We start from the raw sequence: 23,360 nt of genomic DNA, 5'->3' as shown, positions 1-23,360 counted from the left end.
TTTAAAAAATCCAAAGGAGTCAGTGCTTCACCGGACCGGCCATGAACTTCACCGCACGTCACTGACACTAATAGCAATTTCTCCACAGCGACATTTGTGCAAGAACAGACTCATAAACCCCGGAATTGCGATAGATCGTCAAGACTTCCTGGATGGGGAAGTCAGATTGGCGGCCCCTACTGGTGTGGATGACTCACTGTGCAACTTTAGCGCACTTGCAGGTCTCTAAAAGTGTTGTTAACTTGTTTTCAAATGACACTGCAAGCTTTTATTCCATCTTGATCATGAGCTGGCTGAAATTCAGTGAGGGGAGCCGGTGGGGGTGGAGAGAGGGAGGCAAGGAAGAGGAGGAGGAGTGTCACACAGAGAGAGAGAGAGAGAGAGAGAGCGAGCGAGCGAGAGAGAGCATGCAACCCTCAGAGTCATTCATCTCTGGAGAAGAGAAGTGGAAGTTACAATAGGACAGGAAAGGAGATGTTTTTATAACATTTTGTGCATACAGTCTCTAACTTTCAAAGGGCTTCTGACACAAGATGCACTTTTAACTCGTTCCCCGTTTTGATGGTGCACAATGCAACTTATGTCTTTTTTCATCTCCACAAGCGAGGTCACGCTGACAGCCTGCTTTCCAGCATCCTCGGAGCATGAGGAGATGTGCAAAATCTGTGTGATTTTTGGGGGGAGGTGCGGGAAGATGACCCTAGGAGAACGCACCAGGATCTGAGAAGAGGAGGAAGGAGGAGGAGGAGGAAGGGGCCCCATCCTGCTGATAGAGAGCATCTATGTAGCCTTTCTATGCACAGACTGACACCAATCCTAATAAGCCATCACAAACTATGACTAGGACTTGTTGAACTTACTGCATCCTGTAAAGTAAATTAGGCGTTAAAAGCACATTACAAAAGATCTATTAGTTTGAGGGACATTCACAGACAGGAGTCACGAGTGCAACATGGATCTGCCACCCATCAGAGGTAAGCTTTAAACTACTCTAAAGAATGATGTGCATCCTTGCAAACATTATTTGGCTTCTGTTGTTTTGACTTGTTTAAATCCAATGTTTATGATGGTATCGCTTGAGCTATTATATAATTATCCACGTTGTTAATGCTTTATAAAGATGTAACACGTCGCTATAAGCCTTATAAGATTTAAGAATTCTTCATTATCTACTTATAAACACTTGGTTCCCTTATTGTAAAGTGGTACTAACAGGACTTTTACAACAGTTAAACGAGTATAAATTTAGCAATTTATCATCATCCATCCATTCAGTTTTGGAGGCGATCGGGTGAATTCCGTAGGTGGAGTTTCTTCCAGTACAACCCCTGAAAATTGCCTGAAAATGGCCTGAAAAATCCTCCAAAATGGCCGACCACCTGTACATTTTACAATATATGTACTTTACTCATTTTCATACTTGCCAGATTTTGTGTCAATTGGGTACAATGGTGGCAGTAGCTAATATTTTATAACTTTTCAGGGGGTGCTACGGAGCTGTTTTTTGGGTGTTTGTGCCCGGAACCCCTAAAATATGTACACTTTAGTCAAAGAAACCCTATGACTCAAAACTCAAAATGTTTCAAAATGTTTTTTAGCCCATTGGTCTACATATTGTTCAGTTTTGGTGGCGATCGGGCATCAACCCAAGGAGGAGTTTGTTTATGTACAATCCCTGGAAATGACCCAAATCCTCATCAGAAAACCAAAATGGCCGACAACCTGTGCATAGTTTTTTTTATTTTTTTTTATTGATTTTTACCCGCCAGATTTCACTGTCAGTCTGACTCACCGGAGGCGGATGCTAATGTTTTATACCTTTCCAGGGGACGCTACTGAGTGGGTCTTGGGGTGGGGGGGTTTGCACCCCTAAAACGTGTACATTTTCACCGGGATACACACACTTTTCCAGTACGTTAAAGCCGTCTAAAGGCGATTCATCTGTCAGGATACAATGAACAATAATAACAAACGAAGGAATTCCAAGGAGGTCATTGCACCACCTTCGCTCGGGTCCTGATAAGGAAGGAGCGTTCTATAATTTAGTTTTCTGTTGTTTTGGCTTGAACTAGACACATTTTTAAAATCACACATACCATACAAAGTAATGCATTTTGTCAGCGTGTGTGTTTTTTATGTTGTTCCTTCAATATTTCTTTGATGTAAATATACACCCAGTTGATATGAACAAATGTTTGTTGACACTTGGGCACCTTTAACAGCATGGGGTCCCCGTAAGGGACGTATCTACAGTAAATGGGTGTGTGTGTGTGTGTAAACGTGATGGGGACACGCAGGGGTTGCAATTGATTGTCCTCAAGGTCGGATGTAGAACGTCGATACCCGATGGGTGGGCCGATGGATGAGTGCATGATGATGATGATGATGATGATGGGATGGAGTGATGGGCATGAGAGGGGGAGTGGCAGGGTTTAACCAGCCATGGGCGGCTACGGGCTGAGAGACAGTAGCTGTGGGGCGGAAGAGGGGGAGGAGGAGGGATGATGAAATGGATGAATGGATGATGGAGGGTGGGGATGAATGGAGAGGGAAGTGTTTTTTTTACGCCACTAATGCTCTGGCTAATGCACTGTGCGACCACAGCGCTACGGAAATATAAGATTTGCAGTAGAAAACAACTTAGTAAGTCGGATTGTTGTACAAAAGTATCTGGACGCACCTCTGAAATCAATGAATCAATCAGTTGCATTTTCATCTGTTTTAAACCAAGGGTTTTCCAAGTGTGAGAGTTAATAGGAGGAAGCTTGAGAAAAATAAGGAAAATCCTACTTTCCCCACCTGCTAATCTAACTTCAGGGATGTCAAATACAGTTGATTTTTAGCCCCGACAGTGAGCGCACAAACATGGACTGGGGTCGCACAAAATGTGCTCAAGAAAATCAGTTTTCGGGGAGTAGGAGAGGACCCCAACCGTATTTTATTCTCTATGGAGGCAAGGCTCACGGCGAAATGTACAATTCCACGCTTCTGTCCTTGTGGGAACAGTGTGGGAAAGGCCCTTTTCTGTTCCCAGTGCACAGAGCAAGGAACATAAGGGCATGCTTGGATGGGTTTTGTGATGAAGAAACCTTTGGGATGGATTAGAGGAGCGATAGCAGCGACCTCGAAAAGGGACAACATTCCCACAGACACTCCCAAATGCGTGTCTTCCCATAAGAGTGGATTCCATATTTCCGTCCATTGTCACTTCCGGTGTGACAGGGTTCTGCAACAACTTCTTCTCCAACTTTCCCTCAAGTGTCTATGCTGCATATTTCTATTTAAAAATCATTAATAGTGTCGTGATCCCTCAGTCATTCGCTGACCCTCCCCTTCCTGTGACCCCTCCCCCTACCATCCCTGGTCTGCAGTGTCTATTTCAGTCTTTCCGTCAGGGTCAGATTCAGCACATCCGGTATCTCATCAAGTTTATTGTCATCCAATCCTGCTGCTGCACTCCCCGGAGGACACAGAGGGAGGAAAGCCTCTGGGTCTTAGCGCCTGATAGATGCATACATCATGTAATCATTCTATGAGTATGTCATGTGACCAGCCTTGTTATCAAAAAGTGCAAGGTAATGTGGCCTATCAACATGACAAATAACTCATTTCCACTAAACTTTGTGAAGAAGTGTTGAACAGGCCAAAACAGAAACATCACCCTTTTAATGCAGATCGTACATAGAAAACCAAATCATTTGTTATTTCTTCTGCATCGTGCAAAACTTTGGTTTTGCATAAGACATCTGACATGAGCGGAACCTACAGGAAGGACACAAGCGTTTGGCATTGCACTCTGCAGCCTAATCAATGTTTTTAATGGAAAATAGTGTCTTCTTAGTATCACATCAACTCAAAGTATTCTCTTTAAATGTAACCAATGTTCAGTTGAATTCATAATTGTGGCTACTCGAGTCTGCTGGTGGTCCTCGGTTTCTGTGTTATGATGCTTCGTGGTTATGAACGCGGTCCCAAAAATGAAAATTCCACATCTCATTTTGGTCTGTAAACACGAGGCTCTCTGGAGAAATAGGTACAGCACACTCCGGTGGAAGAATACGTGCGGTGCGCAGCACAAGAACACAGTGTGGGCCGCGTGCTGGGTGGATGAATACAGTGTGTGCCAGCCCAGCTACTACCAGCCTGTTATTCCAATTTCTACACTTCATTATGTCTCCAAAGTGGCAGTGCACCAAAGAAAAGGAAAGCCGTCATCACGGAAGTGAAAATGAACATCATAAAAAGCTGAGCGAGGGAAGACAGGCCCACCGATATTGGCCACTTTTTGGTACCAACAAACGGTCGCGGTCATCATTAAGGATAAAGACTACTGAATGCTAGAGGGTCGTGGTTTCCGTGCGCTGTTACAAGGAGAGCTGGGAGGAGACGAGAAGGTTATCCTTCCAGACTAGCCTGAGACAGCATTTTAAGAAGGTATAAAGACCTGCGAGATAACCATGGGGATAAACGTGAGGACTTGTTTTCTTTTTATTACTGTTTTATTTCATTATTGTATTGAATCTTGTTAATGTATTTATAGGTCCTTAATGTGTTCTGTGTACAGTGTGAGTAACTTAGGAGTCAATTTAGGTATAAGTTCTGACTTATAGTAAAAAAAAAAAAAAAAATCACAGTCTAGGAACGGAACAGGTCTGTAACCTGAGGACCACCCGTATTCTAATTAATGCGGGGTGGTCATGTGACCACCTTGGTTACCTCAAAGTGCAAGGTTATTTATCTTATCAACTTTTCACTGAACTTTGTCAGGGCATAGAAACTATTACCTTTGTAACACACAATCTATACACAAATTTGTTATTGATTGTCTATTATTGCAAAAATTCAGATCCACAATAGACTGCTGACATTGGCGCCACCCGCAGGAATGACAGCTGCTGTCCCTCTTCGGCTCCAAGCTACACTTTTTTTAAACCACCACCAACGGCTACCATGCATTACCAACAGTGGTTTAAAAGCACAGATTGAACAATTTGTCACAATTCCAAGTTAAACTGCCGATCGACCCGAATAAAATCATCGGCATTCATGGCTTTCAGTCACCGCTGTCTCATAAACGCACACATGTCCGTAGCGCATGCGCATTCACAGTCTCAGAAAAGGGACCGACTATTTGGAGTCATTGTGTGGTTATGACAGCTATCGTTCAACGATAGCCAAGTTGCTAAACTTTGCCAAATCCCTATCATTAGCCGTCAACAAACATAACTAATATGCACTACAGTATATAAATACAGCTCTGTCTTCTTTACAAGAAGCTCAACTGATCGTAGTCCACGTACACATAGCCAGCATTCAATGGAATCTGCAGTGAATTTTAGGGGACTTTCTAAAGTACTGTTTATTCATGATGACTGGAGGTCTTTTGGGACGGGCTGGGGGTCAACACGAGAGGAAGTGCGTAAAACAGAAAGGGCAACTCCGACTTGTGGGGGTCACTGCAGCGGCTTTTAAAATAGCTTGGATGCTTGCATGATGTCATCGAGAGGAGGAGAGATGCTCCGTCCATTAAAAACCTGATCGACCGTCCAGACTCAGCGGAAGTCAAGAGGGGTGGGTGGGTGGGTGGGAGGGGGGTGGCAGAGATGGAGCTGATTTCGACCTTGAGTGAGCAAGTTTACGAAATGTTGAAATTTATTTTTGCTACAGCTCATGTATTGGATTTGTGCAGGTATACCTAGTGAAAATTGTTAAAAGCGTTTCTGTAGAGAAGAGAAGCTCAATAGGACTGTGTGCGTGTGTGTGTGTGTGTGTGTGTGTGTGTGTGTGTGTCCACCCGTCCCATCACACTGATACTCCCCCAGCACAAAGGTCCTTCCTCAGGTTACCACATTGCCAACACTGGCGCTCTGTTAAGCTGTTTCTCCTTTCTTCCCTTCAAATCCAACTCACTTCTATACACTGGAGGGTTATTTTCTCACGTAACTTTCTGACAGGAAGTCCTGATAAAGCCGTTACCCTCGTCTCTGCTGATGGGAGTTGTATCCATGGGAACGACAGTTTGGGGAGTCAGGACGGGCCGAATCCCTCCCTTGCGCACATTAACGCTTATGTGACCTGTTGGCTTGTCTTGTAATACGAGAAGGGAGGGTCTAGCCTGGCGCGTATACACACAAACACACACACACACACACACACACACACACACACACACCATTTGCTGTTGCCAGAGGATTACTAACTTCCCAGCAGGCACACGGAGCATCACTTCCCAAAACAACACTGCTCCAAGACTGCGACAAACAAGAAACAAGTTGTTCAGACGTTACCTTTTCAATGTAGATCCTGAACGCAAAATCTAGGAATTTGTTATTCGTTGTGTATCATTGCAAAAATTCTGCTTTGCTTAAGAGAGCTGATATAAGCGCCTCCTAAAGGACGTAAACGACAGTTCGGCCTTGGTCTGCACGCTGGTAATTGCTCTTATTATATAATCTTGGAAATAATTGTTAGACCACCTTTTTTCTTCAGTTTCTTGTTCATTTTAATGCCCGGCACAAATAAATGTGCATTTGTTTGGACAAATGTAATGTTGACAACAAAAATAGCTCATAAGAGTTTAATTTAAGAGGTGATATGAAGCCATTTCCATGCTTTTCTTGATAATAACTAGGGATGTCCGATAATATCGTCCCACCAATATAATTGGCCCGATATTGGCATAAAAATTTAATATCGCTTGATGATCGCTTGATGAAAACCGATGTACATACTGTATATATAAAACTGCTGCCTATGGGCTCCCGTACTTGCCGTCATCGAGGCATCTGGCAGCATCAATACGTGGAAATACTTTGTCACGTCCTGTTATTCCTCGCAGTCAAAACTGGGCTTGATATGTTGAAACCACGAGCGGTTGTGTGCCGCAGATAGCACTGACGTTAGCTAACTCGTCAGCTCGTAGCGGAGCCGGCATGGTCTTGTTGTCAGACATCACTAATCGTAACAAAAATCACTTAAGATCTTACATCAATAGCTATGGCATTATACTGCCCAAAAAATGAAACTCTTATGAGCTATTTTTGTCATCATCATATTTGCCCAAACAAATGCACCGTTAGTCATTAAATGAGAAAGAAACTGAAACTAAAACTGAAACTTTCTAGAATAGTCGCAGCTGCTTGTAGTACAATCAAACGTAACAAGCATTGTATGGAATATGCAGTGAATTGAAAAGTTTCTGGTTAAAAGGTGTGGTTAGTAAGGTGGTGATGGAGGTGTATTTTTGCACTCAAAGCGACAAAATTTGTAGTATTTGTCACCTATGACTTGGTCGATAGGATAGTTTTTTCTGCCAATAATGGTATCGGTGTAGTGGTATAGCGATGACGTGCTCCACACAGCAACATGCTTGCAGGCTCAATATGTCTCGTCTGAAATTATTTCTCAGTTTCATCTTTGGATATGCTGTTGGCGATGACTGTCAAGTGTTACGCTTTTTGTGCATAATGCGTTGCCACCTAAATAATAGCGCTGATTACTACGAAACAGTTAGCGCTGCAAGCGCTGTCCAGCGCAAAACAGAAAACCTCAGGAAGAACAACTGAGTCACACGCAATGTTTTTTTTTATACTTTTGCTATCACTTACATTGCATATTGCAGTGTTTGTCTTATTTTACACAAACAGTGTTTATTTGTGAAGTGCATTCAGTGGCATCACTGTAATGTGTTCATTACACAGCATTACGTAGTTTGAGGGAAGAGCTGCTGCACTGATATCGGTATTGGTAATGAAGTGCTGGAATGGGATTGGATTTGCTATCAGTGAGAAAGCCAATATTGAGCATGTGTACATATACGGTAACACAAATCTGAGATGCACAGTGGGCTGTTAATAATAAATAATATGTAAATAAAAATAATATATCTTGACCTATGTCTTGTTTTAGCATGTTTAATAGCTTCTAGCTTCAAGTTTGCTGCTTTAGACAACCCGAGTCATGGTTTGAAAAAGTCACAAATAGCAATTAATACAACATAAACAAATGACACATCGGTGTGGTCTGACAGCCGTGCTGCAAGTACAAACGTCAGGAGACACACAAATGCAGCTCACATCTTCGGACCGGGACGCTCACTACCACGCTGCCCTTCTATTGCTTATACGGTCGTCCCACGACACTTCGCACGGCTTCATTCTATCATGGTTTTTCAAAATATATTAATTAATAAATCATCGCTGCTTCGTGGTTGAATACAACCTATTATTAGAAAAAAAAAAACATGATTATTAAAGTCATTTGACTTAAATAGTGAGTGTGAATGCTTGCTTGTTCATATGTGCCTTGCGACCAGTCCAAGGTGTACCACGCCTCTCGTCTGAAGTCAGCTGGGATAGACTCCAGCATACCCCCCCCAACCCTAATTAGGATAAGCGACATAGAAAATGTTTGGATGGAAGTAAATTTGACGTATTTGTGGCCTAAATGAAGCATTTTTAAGCATAAAAATGGCCAGATTAACTAAAATACAAATGTAAGGCATGCAGAAGATGCAATGAAAGACACATTGTAATATGTAGTATTGAGGCATGGACTGGTTACTGCTTTCAAAGTTATGGTTTCAAAACCACAAATTTTTTCCATCATACCATCTCTGCGCTATGAGAGAAAGTGGAGGTCCAGCGCGGCCACTAAGTGGAATTGCTTTGTCATGTCCTGTGTTATACTGTCGGAATTGGGCTGTGTTGCTAAAAGTCGGGCAACTTAACCGTGGCGGCATTGATTACACTGACGTTAGCTTCCTCATTGGCACCGGCGTGACGAGACACGTGCCCTCGTAGAGTACTGCATCCCGTAGCGTGTGCATTTAGCATGTATTTCACATGGCTTTGCGGCTATCAAACTAAGGTGGAAGCGTAAATAACACTATTTAAGAACATTTTTGACAAGTTGACGTGAATAGTATAACCTAATAAGTCGTAAATGTCAAACACGTACAGATACTACACGTTGTAGCCTAAAATGTATAGTAAATGACAAAAAAAATCCACTAAAACGTCGTAGCTTGGTGAAAACATCATACTCACGTGAAAGATCCCTTCAAAAGGGATGCACATTTAGAAGATGTACTCCATTTGTAACAGGTTTCCTTGTTGTAGGCATGCGCAGTAGCGCTAGGTGGGAGACCTCAATGAAGGCACACGTGTCGGCATTCCACCCGTACGGCCGCGCTGTTATCATCGTTGTCGGTTGACATATTACTCACGTCGAGGGTCACCAAATGTGGAGATGTGATTCAGAACGAGACAGGTGTCGAGGATAAGTGGTATAAGCCGTTTAGTCTCCACTGAACAACTACCAACAACCACCAAGCAACAGTTTCTAACAATAATCACATGACCCGGAAACGGAAGTGAAACTTGGTGAAGGTCTTCACTATATTGTGGGTCACCACACAAGCAAATCAATCAAAACTCAGCAAATGCACAAACCAACAACCCAAAACTCTTGTGGACAAGTTATGAAATAATTGCATAATAATACAAAAAAAAAATGTTGTGACCTTCTTGAGCCACCGATTGAGCCAGTGGTTGCATTTATTTGCATTTTGCTTAGTTTTTTTTTAAATAAAAGACTGCATCAAGAACGGCATTTTATTTCTTATTTATTTTAAATAAATACCTTCCACTTCCATTATATTCTGTTATATTGTTTAAAAATTACTGTTCCAACAGAAATGTTTTTTTCCTCTCATTTTACAGTAAGGATATTTCAAAACAACACATTTTAAAGCTGTAATTATAATACTGTTTTATCATACCATCAAAATCTTATATCTGTCCATGCCTAGTAGTATTCCACACTGGTCACTAGGTGTCAGTAATGTGCATTATGGTACCTTGAAGAGACAGTTATTGGTATCATATGGGTGTTGAAGTAGTAAGTTATCGGTATCGGTTTCAAAAAAAGATCTTTAGTCTATATTATGTACAAATCCTGTGTTATTTTCTATTATTATATCTACTACTGTAAATTGGGTAATATGAGTGCAAAGATGACCATAGGGGCGTTATTTCATGTATAGAGGGCTCTAATGTCAAAAAAGGCTATTTAGAAGGTCGTAAACAGGTTTTCTATGCTCAAACTATGAAAAGATTCCATTTCTAAATAAAGAATCCTGCTTCTCAGAAATATCACGGTCGGATCTGGAACCAATTAACCGCGATAAACGAGGGATGACTGTATCTAATGAAAAGGGTCACGATTTTGCTCGAGTTTGTTTGCTTCACTAAAAAACCCCACCCCACCAGGCCTCCACTCTGCCTGATGAGATTAACCACCAGGACCTCTGCTGCCTCATGCCGAGATACGATACGCACTGATAATTCCTGTCGTGTGCATACAAATGGTTCCGACATACACAACAAAGATGTAGCTTCTTTAATGCAAGAGTTCTGCCTTTTATTATCAGGCTTATCCATTCATCTGAAGCTTTTATTCAATTTAGCCATCTTTCTTGACCATGCATTTCCCATATTTGTTGTTTTTGTTTCTCTTTTGAGCATCTAAAAGCAACAGATAAGCTGTGCGATGTCACATTCAGACACACTGTCAGGCATTAAATCGTTAATTTATGTAAGTAGGGTGCAGCGACACGTATGTATTTGTGGTGTTCTCACAAACACAACTTAATAGCTCAAAAAACAGTCAGCATTTGATATGCAAATGATGGCCAGAATACAGTAAATGTGTGCGGTAGTTCGCATCACTCTGTAATGTGCATTAGCACCCTCTACAGGACTGCATTGAACAGTTTTTCCCTTGTTCTTTTGAATACGACAATGTGGCATTTGCATGAGCATTACCCGTTTTCTGCTTGTGTTTTTGCAGGGTTGACTGATGTACCGTGAGCAACAGCGTTGGCCCACAGCCTCAGTGCCGGCTCTCTGACACGGACCCCGCTCACCCCTTTAGGATGGAGCTAGACGGGATGGACCTCCAGCAGGTCCCAGTGCTGTCGCTCGACCAAATCCGTGCCATTCGGGCCCACAACGACTACGTGGATCGGCCTGTGGCACTGGAACTGGCGTCCCAATCTGGAATTTTCTACGCCCACGATGAGCACCACCCGCACGGAATATACTCCCAGCATCCCCAGCCTCCCCGCCACTCAGCCATGTCCCGCAGCCAAAGTCAGCAGCAGCATGCGCACATGTCCCACCTCAGCCGTTCCAGTACTATAAGCTCCTCCATGTCTCGGACCAGCGCTGGCTCAGACCAGAGGTTGCTGGCGGGGTTGACGTCATCGCACTCCGGATTGGCCTCAGTTGTTCGCTCTCAGCCGAAAAGAGAACTCAAGTCCGACACTTCTCTGAGCAAAATCCTGGCAGACGACGAGCTGGGCCGGCACCAGTTCATCTGTGAGCGGTGTGCTCGCTGCAAGTGCAAAGAGTGCTGCGCCCCGCGCCGCCTACCCTCCTGCTGGGCCTGTGAACAGCGCTGCCTTTGCTCGGCCGAGAGCGCCGTGGAGTACGGCACCTGCCTTTGCTGCGTCAAAGGCCTCTTCTACCACTGTTCGGCCCAGGACGACGAAGACAACTGCGCCGACCGGCCGTGCTCCTGCTCCCCGGCCCACGCCTTCGCCCGTTGGGGCACCATGGGGCTGCTGGCGCTGTGCCTGCCCTGCCTCTGCTGCTACCCCCCTGCCAGGCTGTGCCTCGCCCTGTGCCGGTGCGCCCATGACCGGGCCACACGTCCCGGCTGCAGGTGCAGCAACACCAACACTGTGTGCCGCAAGATCTCTGCCATCTCTAATCCCAACCCAGGCCATCCCTCCATTAGCAGTGACAAGGCTGTGGAGAAGTCGCTATGACAGGCCTGGATGGGGGTGGCGGGGACGTTCAGATGAAATCCCCCTAGCAACAAGACGCCAAACAACTAGTGCTTACCAATCTTGTATGACTCCAGCTCAGGAGGGACCAAAGCTTTACTGTGCCTGTTCGCCTTGGAAACTACAAGCTCAACCTGAAGAAGAAGCTGACTGAACTTGTCTTTCATCTTCTGTCTAATCCAGATGTCTAATGTATTTATTTATTAACGAACCTCCTACCGACCCTTTGCAATCAATACACAAACGGTGGACTGAATTGCAGCAGACTTAAGAGGACGTAGAAGCTTCCGCTGAAGGTTACGAGCGAAGAAACTATGGACATTCGCAGCACATCTCACACCAAAAAGGGACCACGCACTGTCAATTGAATCTCAATGCCATTAAGCTCATTTGTAAAGGAAAAAGCACTATGAGGTAGATAGACCGTACTGCGCAAAAGTCGGAGGCCGCCGAGACGAATCATGGACTTGTGTTCATTAGCTCGAGGGCTACTTCCCGGCTCATGGGGTATGACAATCACATGGGTGTGCCATTAAGGTTCTGCGGTGAGTGGACAATTCCATGGATGCCACGGGGACGTCAAGTTGCACCTTTCTTCCTTGGCTCATGCACCACCATTTCTACAAAGTTTCGTTGAAATGCTTTTTTTGTGTTTGTGCTCTGTTGTGGTGGTCCAAGACTTTTGCGCAGTATCGTCAAACTGTTCTCTGTTGAACAGCGGGTTATCCAGTTACAGAGCGGGGAGCATCCGTCCACGGTGTGTGTGCTATTGTGTGCGTGTTTGTGTGTGCGTGTTAGCCAGCATAAAGAAGAAGGAGCCTCCTGTGATCTTATTTGCTGCTACATCTTAGCGATAGTCTGATCAGACTGTCGCCATCCGCCCTCGTAAGACCGACGTCGCCGCCCAGTCACCCGTAACTCCCGAATCTTCTATTCATTCACAGGTTTATCTTCTAATCCTTTAAAGCCCACCCAAAACAAAAACATTTCAAGGTGTATTAATCGCCCTCACAAAAGTTGCCCATCCCTCTTGACTCTTAGGCTGGGAGGGCTAAAAGCCTCCGTTTCCCGGGTCCATCGAGAGTTGATCAAACAGGCAATTAGCTTCGTGATAGCTCTTAATGGGCCAGACGAGAACGGGCCGGAGGAGGAAGGAGTTGTGGTGTTTTGGGCGGGCGGAGAGAGGAAGAAGGAGGGATGATGGAAGAAAGGGACCAGGCTCGGATTTCTTAGCCGGACATGAGGGCATCAGATGAGTGCATGTGTGTGTGTGCATGTTTTTTGTGAATGTGTGTTTTTGGATGCATGAAGAACACCCGGTGAACCCGATACGTTCAATGTTCCTTTGCTATATTTTTATATGTAAATATGCGTTAAAACTATTTTTTATCGGGCTTCATTATATGACAACAGTCAGAACACGCACTTATTTCAGTCCTCTCGGCGATCAATGTCAACGTCAGTAGAACAGCTAGCGATCGACCCGACAACCGCTGTGCAGATTTAACGTTAAAAGTGGGAACATAAAGTTCGCGGGATCACTAAATGTAGCTCCAAATGTCTCCGACTTTGGTTCAATTCATTCATTCCATTCGTTTTTTGGCTCCACATCCATTCTTTAGTGTTACAGAACACCGTTCATGTTAAGACGAGCACTAGAAACCATCAACTAAATATATGCAGTTCAATTGTAATGCAGTCACTGCACGAAAACCACATGAAGTCCCACCCTAGAGTCATCCACAAAAATGAAGACAGAGAATATTCAGGAATCATTTTAAAGTTTGTTTTGTAGTATTGTTTTTACAATACATTCGATATCAAAAACTATGAATAAAAACGAGTATCGGGGCCACTGTGATTACGTAAAAACGTTTAGCCATTACGAGAAACATAGTGTGGTATTATTACAAGAAAGCTTGCAATATTTTCACAATGAAGTTGCAGCAGTAAACAAAAAAAGTTGTAACGTGATGTGAATCAAGAAGTAGTATTGCGCAAAAAAAGCTCATAATGTTACAAGAATAGCGGCATGAAGCTAAGGGAATGGTGTCTATATATTAGGATTAAATGTCGTAATGTTACCAAAAGTCATAATATCATCAGAATAAAGTCTGAGAGATGCGAGAATAAAGTCGGAGTGTTACGAGAATGTAGTTGTGATATTTGAAGAAAAAAAAGTTGCAACGTTACGGGAATAAAAACTTAATTTTAACAAGCAAAAGCCAAAATGCGTCAATTCTTTCTTGTTGTAACGTCAACATACATGAACGTTGCAATGTTACGACTTTATTCTTATGAAATTGTCTTTTTTTCACATAAAACTCTACAATTTTTTTTTTTATATTTAGACTTGAAGTGTTTTTCTTGTAATATTTTAACTTCTAGTGGATTTGAGATTTTTTTCCCCTCGTAATATTTTGACTTTCCTCACAATGAGGTAATATTTTCACTTAATTTTTGCTATCGTACAACTTTAATGCTATTAGTATTCTTTTTCTTTCTTGTGCGGCCGCAGCTTCTTTGCAAAACACAAAGTAAAGTATGTTCCAGTGCCAGTTTTGTACTGAATTCACTGGATTTTTGTCACAAATCCGACTAAATTGTAGCGAGAGCACACACTGTGGCCCATTATTCTGAACGTTGTCACCCACAACAACAAAGCAGGAAACATCTGCGGCAGGTTCATGCATTCTTTGTAAAAACATGCGTCATTTTGGCCATTTTCAACCATCATGCTTAAAAAGACCTTGGTGCTTGGGTTTGGTTTTCATTGAAAATGTCAAGTATTGGTCAAAATGATGTGGATTCAGGTACGTTTTAGCCTGCATGTGGAAGATGTGACTGAAAGACGTGTGGGGTTTGCAACACTTGTTCAGTTGCAACCTTTTCAAGCTTCAACTGGCTAACTGTAATTATTCCATCATTTGTTTGAGATTTCCTTCCCTCTGGTGAGACTACCAACATTAGCAGGCTGCCGCCATAACTACTACACTTCTCCTCCTGCGTCTCTGCAACCAAGCATCACTTTTGGTACAAAAAAATCGGCGCCTCTTGTATGTTGTAGAGGAAATTTAAGGAGAGTATATGGAATAAATATTATATAGAAGTCTATCTAAAAGTGAATATATTATTATACATGAACAATACGCACATCTTCTTTCCTGTTTCACTGCAGAGGTTGTGTCATTTTGTTTGGATATTTATTTACAGGTCAATCACCACCGAGGTAGATGGCGCGGAAGAGTATGAGATTAATCATGAGTTTAAGAGCGTGGTTTGTATTAGTTTTCAATTTTTGGTTGTTGTTTTTCTTGCTGTTGGTGCGGCTGCTGCCGCCCTCCAGGCTAAAGATCCAATAAAAGGAGCTTTCAAAAACAGAGCACACGTTTCTTCTATGGATGATCACAATAACAAATGATATTCATGTAATAAAAATGAAAGATGTCATTTTTTTTATTTAAATGCTATCAGAAATTGCCATTAGAAAGACCCTCCCACCTTACTGAAGCTACAGATAATTAAAGGTTATGCTAATGCGTATTGTATGTTAATGAGCCACTTAATATTTGTTGTGTAAACTTTCTGACTACTTAGAAAGGCTGATTCAATGAAAGGCTTTTTCAAAGCGTTTTTTATAGATGACCAACAATTATTGATTGGCAAGAAAAATAAAGAAAGGCAGGCTTTTTCGGAATAAAATAATAATAAAAAAAGAAAAGAATAAAAGAAAAAAGGCAATAAAATTGCAACGTTATAAAAGTAATGTAATATTGTGAGAATAGAGGTGCATATTTTTTAAATATATAATATTAACAGAATAAAGTCATCATTTTAACCGGTGATCGTCAAAATGCCCAAAAATTGAAATGATTTTTTTATCATTATTCATCAGCATTCATTGTATTTCATCAATTCATCACCAATTGTATTTCATGACATTCATCAATAAATCAATATTAAATACAGTTACAAGAATAAAATACAATAACTTTTTTAAAATTCTTTTTCTTTTCACCACTTTTATTTTATTTTCATCATCTACTGTCTTTACAATTATTTTATTTTGTACTATTTTTTACTGTAATTATTATGTTTTAAATAATTTTATTTTGAGTTAATATTTAAACTTTTTTTTTACTACTACTTACAGTATAATAATTCAAAAAGAAACATGCACATAACACGTACAATAAAACACTAAATCAGGGGTGTCCAAACTATTTCCACTGAGGGTCGCATACTGAAAAATCAAAAGAAGCGGGGGCCGCTTTTACATTTTTTTTTTAAACCAACCCAAACAAAATATTGAATATAATGTATGTATATATTTACACATTTCAAATATATTTATTCATGTTTTCAGTGACAAAGTGTATTATTATTATTATGAACAGTTTCTCCTCATATTACTGCTTTTTTTTAATGTTTACAAATATTTCAATGTTCTACTTGTACTTTTTTTTTCTCACACTAATATAACTTATTCTCATAATATTTTGACTTTATTATCATAACATTATAGCCTTCACTCAACCTGATTTTCCTAAAATTTAAACTTAATTCTTTGTTTGGTTTGTTTCTTATATTACAACTTTTTTCCTGTAATATTTCAACTTTATGCTATTTTTTTCTGTTAACATAATGACTTAACTCCCTTTTGTCTTTATTCTTGTAAAATTACTGCTTTTTTAAATGTTATTGTTTCATCGTATTTTTAGAACGTGCCGAGGGCCAATAAAAAAGCAGTCGCAGGCCGTAAATGCCCCCCCGGGCCGCACTTTGGACACCACTGCACTAAATTGTAGCGGTGTCAAAAGACGCTTGGTTTAAGAGACAATACACAAAATTGGGTCTACGAAGAGACGAGATTTGCTTTGCTTTTAAGTAATGTACAATAAAAAATATAAAAAACAATAATTTGCAATCTGCTAAAGTCATTCCTACAACGTTACAGTCTTCTGCCCTCTGTGTGTATTCTCCCGGCCCCGCCTCCACCCACCCAGACAAAGAGACTGTATGACTGACAAAAAGGCTCACTCCGTTCGTGCTGTTGTTCTATGGAGCAAACGCGCCAAGGTGCTGAAACCAATGCACACAATGAACCCTCTTCCTGCCTGTTTGGAGGCGAGAGACGAGGAAAACAGACGCGCGTGCAAATGGCAATATATTGAGGCCGGCAAAATGATCCGGTTCATTTTCATTTATTGGTGATTCATGAATTTATTTATTATCGTCCCAGGCCCAGCGCCCACAAGACATCTTCTTCTGAACGAGAAATCTTGTCACGTTGTAATCTGGCAAGATCTCGTGACGCCCCGAGATAGTGAAGTTATCAACGTTACGTAGCGTCTATCATGCTAGAGTCCTCCGCGTGTCATGTTTGCTCGGTGATGAGTTAAGAATGAAGACACTCTTCCTGCTGTCCAAGTCAAGAGACAGACTGATGAATGATGCCACTTCCAACCACAACCTTTGACCTCGCTGTCAAAGCAGTGGGCGTCAAGAGGTCCGGGGGCCCACTCTCTGGAACCTAACCACCCCCCCCCCTTTCTCCTCTTTCCACCTTGTGCACTTTTGACTCTGTTGGCCATGTCCTCACGCATGCTGGGAGTCCCCCGGCTCCGGCCCCTACTGCCGCCCCCACTTTCCCGGCACAAAGCCAGCTGTCTGTCAAACATCTATACAGCTGTCAATCACTCATGGGGCTTTCCGAGAATGTTTACTCAGATGATCCCGAGGAAGGCATTTTTTGCTGCTGTCAACACGGAGTGGTCTAAATGAAAGACAGGGCAAGGGTCACGGTTGGCTACACATGAGCATCCCGGGGGGCGGGGACTGGTGGCGTGTCTCGGACCGTGAGTGATGATCCCCCCCCACCTGGGCCACTTGCCATATAGAGAGACAAGACTGCCTATTCACACGTTGTATTTAACTATTAACAAATGTCCTGAAACACTTTTAAACGCGTCATAAGGAGTTTCTTGTAGTAGTTGGACGCCCACCCCTGTTAATGATCCCAAACAAATCTATCTATCAACCCAGCTCGCACGAGTGCTTTGGTTGGTGGCTGCAAAGTATGCAGGTCCAGTTAGAGGACTGGCACAGTGACAGCGCACTCACCAAAAACATGCAGGAATTAGATGATTCAATTGAATTGGTTCACTGATTCGAGCCAGTGGACTCGGCGGTGACACCTCAGACTTAGACGATTCATTTGAACGGGTTCACTGACTCAACTTGTCGGGCTCACCTGAAACACTGCTCATTTAGATGATTCTTTTGAACTGCGGATTCACTACAAAAACAGCTGACTGAGATCATTCATTTGATTTGAGTCACCGACTCTAAGCAGTGGACTCAAAGGAAACCCCACAGCCGACAGATGATTGTACTGAACTGATTGACTGACTCGCGTCAGCAGACTCAACAACACCGCAGCTGACTTAGATGACGCATTTGAATCGATTCACTGACTCAAGTCGGTGGACTCAGCAGTGACACCTCAGACTCAGATGATTCATTTGAATAGGTTCACCAACTTCAGTTGTTGGACTCACCAGAAAAACAGTGGATTTAGATGATTCCGTTGAACTGGTTTACTGACTCAAGTCAGCGGATTCACTACAAACACAGCTGACTCAGATACTTCATTTGATTTGGCTCATCGACTCTAATCAGCGGACTCAAAGGACACACCACAGACTCAAATGATTCTACTGAATTGGCTGACTGACTCAAGTCAGCAGACTCGAGAAAACTACAGCTGATTCAGATGATCTATTTGAATTGAGTCACTGAATTGACGGAATTAGCCGCATTCACTGGGATCACCGCAGAGTCAGATGATTCTGCTGAACTGATTCACTGACGGCCGCACGAATGTGAATGTGAACGTGAGAGTGAATGGTTGTTTGTCTATATGTGCCCTGCCATTGGCTGGCTGGGATAGGCTCCAGCATACCCGCGACCCTAATGAGGATAAGTGGCATAGAAGATGGATGGATGGATGATTCACTGACACAAATGAACAAACAAATGGTTAGTAGACTCACTAAAAACACTCCGGTGATTGTACTTATTTGAATCACTGACTCAAGCGAACTGCATCGTGATAGTGAGTGACTCAAAGTAATCCAAATCCATAAAATGAAGCAAATCTACCATCAATCATTTTTGACTTTTATTACACTTGTGACGGTGCGAGACATCTCAAATGTGATTCAAACCAAACTCTATACTTCGGTTACCTAATTTAGTGACATAAAAGGGAAAACGAACAGCTCTCAGTAAAAAGCGATGGTCACTACAACCACAATAATAAACACAGTTCCAAAAGTGTTACCGATGTGCAAATACAGTAAATACACGGAGGAGGAAGCACGCAAGTTTCACAGGGAGGAGGATGGAGGGGTGGTTTGGAGGGGGAGGGGATGGGAATGTTATCTGCAGGGGTCACAAAGGTCAGGAGAGAAGCTCCGGCTCACTTCCTGTTCCTGCTGCCGCTGACATGACGACAACCTTCCTCTGGAATTTAAACGCATCCTCCCAACTCCCAAACAGTCGTCACATATTGTTTTTCTCACATATTTAATAAATTTAGACCGAATGTTTTTGCGTATGGAGCTGTTGGCACGCGTTCAAGCATGCATCTGCTGCTTTCAAGGACACAGATAAAAAATAAAAAAATAAAACACACATCTGCGTCCAACATGTTCCCACCCTCTTTTAAAGCTCATCAGAGACTCTGACTTGGTGTTGTTTGCACAAGATAGAATATAGAAATATAGAAAAAAGTCTCTAGATCTAAAATGTCGCTTTTTCATGAAAAGTCTAGAAAGTGTAAAGATAAAACAGTAAGTAAGCAAGCATGCATGAATGCTTGTCATGGATTTTTATGATGACGTGTATTGTTTTCATGCAGCAGAAGAAATTAGCATTACATTTTTAACCCCCTAAAATGATCATTTTTAAACATTTTTACATTTATTTTATTTATTATAACGACTTTTCATGTTATTTAACTTAGGATAATTATGGTGATTAATGATTTAATTTGTTTGAATTAAATATGATATATTTAAAAACGATTAATGACAGTAATAATCCATCCGTTTATCCATTTTCTTCCGCTCATCCAGGTCGGGGTTGTGGGGGCAGCAGTCCAAACCAAGGCTGCTGCTGGGCTCACACTGCAGGGTACGATGCCCAATTCAGATTTTTTTGTTAAAATCCAATTTTTTTTTTTTTATGCGGCCGTTCACACTACCAAAAAAAATCAGACTTCTTAATGTGAACGGAAGCGATGTTGCCTGCAGTGGGAATGAAGCCCAAGAGTCAAGAACAAGACCTCAAGATACTTGAACACCCACAGCCCAAAGGGTGCAATCCAAACTTTCCAACTGAGAACCACGGCCTCCGATCTGGAGGTGCTGAGCCTCATCCCACATTTGGAATACAGGAAGTGAACAAATGTATCGTAATTGATGTGAAGGTAGGACAGCTTCTTCCTACTCCTTTTTGGACACGTGGAACTGTGAATTGTACTATGTGATGTATTCCAATGTAACTTGTATGCATGTTCAAAACAAACTAAACCATTACCATTAGAAACGTATTCTAAAATGTAATTCATCGATAATTGAAGAAATACGCAGGTTCAAATGTCAGCTTAATAGAAAAAATATGTAACATATAACTAAAACATGGAACAACTTTTCATCAGTTACTACAATGCACCTATCTTCACTGATTCGCTGGGAGAAATCCACTGCCTTTTAGGAACGCCTGTGACGTCTGTTTCGGCTGGAGCTACCAAATAGGGTTCCGTGCCCTATAAACATCGTCCATTTTCATCTCCATAAGCTTTTATTTTGACAAAGAAAAATGTAGGTCAATACTTGGGAGTTTTTTATCACTACACAAATGTGACCCATCACGTGCATCAATACACACACACGCACACGCACACACACACTCAGCGATGTTCAGTGTGCATCCTGTAGAGGATGCAGAAAGGAAGTGATTGAATAATTCAGCGTATTTCCTGAGCTGTAATGGCTCAGTGTGCTGCTGATGGCACTGTGCTGCATGCTCAGTCACGGGGTTAAGTGCTGCATCTTCATCCATCCAGCTTTGGAGGTTCACTTTATTATATTAATAATGATAGTATCGCGGCCTGTGAGCTATCAGAGGCTCCAAATGGCAAAATCAAAGTATTTTTTGCACATTTTTCATGGATAGTCAGTAAGAATGGAGACAAAAATGATTGCCTTTAAAATGATCCTAGGTGAGCTACTGATGGTCCAAAATGACCAAATTATAGTGACGTGTATTTTGTATGTTTTTCCACGTATAATCATAAACAATGGAGGCAAAATGTAGTATTTTAAAGTGAACTATAAAGTGGCCTTAAGTGAGCTACTGAAGGCCCAAAATGGCAAAATTAAAGTGTGTTTTGCACATTTCTTCATGGAGTTGCAGAAATGAAGACAAAAAAAGGATTATTTCGCAGCATATTTTATACAGCTTAGCAGCCTTCAGAGTCATTGACTGCAGACCTTCAGTGACTGAGTACATTTTGCGCATGTATTTTCTGCAAAAATGGCAAAATATTAGGAAATTTCCAAAATCCAATTTCCAAAAATGCTTTCCGAGTGGACTTATATGAGCATGTGGAGACCTAACATTAATGAAAGTGCATTTTGCATATGCATTTTCTGCAGAGATGGTAAATGAGATGGTAAATGCCCTTTCTGGTATGAGCCAGAAAGGGCACAAAACGACTACATTTGGCACGTTCTGTCATAGGCTGGAGCCCCAGGACGTAGGGACAGTGTACAGGGCAAACTAGAGCAGATGCAGTGTAATGCATTGAACATCTACAATACAATGGGAGTTGTGCAACCATGTTGCCCCAATATTGTACTGCTAGTGTTACAGTATATGTCGCCTTTTTTTTTTTTTAAACAGATTAAAAAAAAAGGCAGGTTCATGCATGTAATGGGACACACCTATTCTGCCTACAAAGCCCGCTATTATAACACCTCCAAAAAACTCCAATACCATTTTATGGTTTTATATCCATGCTATGACCGTGAGCTAACAGGCACGTTTATGATAACATCTACAGTAATATGTATAGTATTTTGCCGTATTTTGGTCATTTTAAGCATTATCAGAACTTCCTTCCTGGGCGCACTGATTTCACATGGCAACATCGAAATGAACGCTGCACCTAGCGTTAACTTTCCCAACTCAGAAACAAAAACGCAGCCGCAGTGGCAGCAGCTCCAACATGTGGCGTGACCTTTCAGGAGTGGCCTGAGGCATTGTGAGCCAGTGTGTGGTGAAGCTAGTCGCTAGCGGCCTGGTAGCTAACTGGTGAAAAAAAATTTGTGTTTTATAGCATCTTCATAAAAATGGCAAAAATGACCTGATTTGCCTTTTACTTTTGTCTCGCCTCATCTAAGTTTCCATGAATCATATGCTGGTATTAAAGGTATTATTGAAATGGCATGTGCATATCAAAATATGTAAATAGTTCAATTTAAGCTCAATCAAATTTGTTGAGATTTTTTGTTTTTATTACAGTATAAGAGTATACAGCAAAAGTGGGAGTTTTGTGTCTGTATTTTGGGAAAGGGGGCAGGAAATCCATGGCCCTAGGCAGAGTGTGTGTGTGTGTGTGTGGGGGGGGGGGGGGGGGGGGGGGGGGGGGGGGGGCAGCGAGGGGTGTTTTATATTTAGTGGTTAGGTCCAGGAAGCAGGATGACACTTGTTAAATGTTATTGAGAGCCTTGTGGCTTCAACCCAGGTTCCCACTTTCCCACAGTCCAGGACGGAAATGGCCGGATGGAAGCCCTGTTCCCTGATGGCGTCCACGCTAAGAACCCTGGGCAATAATCACTGCAGACAGCCTCCGGAGGGAGGGCAGAAGGGTCCCAGTGCAACATACTTGTATATTCTGCTCTTCCACTGGTCATCACTGACTGTATAATTCACTCGTGACATTAAAGTATCATAACAACAGAATCATGTCGGATCTCACACTTTTATGGGGTTGTGTACTAAATGTTAATTTAGGATCTGTCAAGGATCCACCTCTTTAAGTCCAATTTAAATAATACTGTTCTTGTTTTTGGGGTTAAAAAGTAGCACATTCTGGCTGTTGTCCCCCATTTTGAATGTTTTTATTGATGATAATCAATATAAGATTGGTCCATCAACCGTTTTGTAATAATTTACTTGTTTGTTTAAGTGCTCTTTGCAAAGGCCAATAAAAAAAAAACCGTTTTATTTACAGTATTGAGAAATGTAAATAAAACGTTCTGACAGCTAGTGTTGATACTAAATGGCGTTGTAGCGCCCTCTGCTGGACTACTACAAAATCCCTTACAGAGCTTTAATACAGTAGGAGTGCGGTAACAAAACAGTACTAAAATAATGCCAAATATATATGTGTATACATATACATATAGATGTATATGTATACACATATACATAACAA

The 23,360-nt window shown here is 41.9% G+C and overlaps 1 protein-coding gene across 1 annotated transcript; it reads left to right on the top strand.

Annotated features, from left to right (window-relative positions):
• Positions 1 to 445: 445 nt before the first annotated feature.
• LOC129169564 (protein sprouty homolog 3) lies at positions 446 to 15,214 on the top strand. The gene is made up of 2 exons (XM_054756095.1): positions 446 to 974; positions 10,852 to 15,214. The coding sequence occupies exon 2, from the start codon at positions 10,937 to 10,939 to the stop codon at positions 11,831 to 11,833; it is 897 nt and encodes a 298-aa protein (XP_054612070.1). The 5' UTR covers positions 446 to 974; positions 10,852 to 10,936; the 3' UTR covers positions 11,834 to 15,214.
• The last annotated feature ends 8,146 nt before the right edge of the window (positions 15,215 to 23,360 follow it).

Source organism: Dunckerocampus dactyliophorus, chromosome 16 (assembly GCF_027744805.1).
Source record: "Dunckerocampus dactyliophorus isolate RoL2022-P2 chromosome 16, RoL_Ddac_1.1, whole genome shotgun sequence".
Lineage (NCBI taxonomy): Eukaryota > Metazoa > Chordata > Actinopteri > Syngnathiformes > Syngnathidae > Dunckerocampus > Dunckerocampus dactyliophorus.
This window is presented reverse-complemented; position numbering and strand designations above follow the sequence as displayed.

Coding starts and splice junctions, on each gene's coding strand:
- LOC129169564 (XM_054756095.1), top strand. CDS start 10,937: ATGGAGCTAGACGGGATGGACCTCCAGCAGGTCCCAGTGCTGTCGCTC.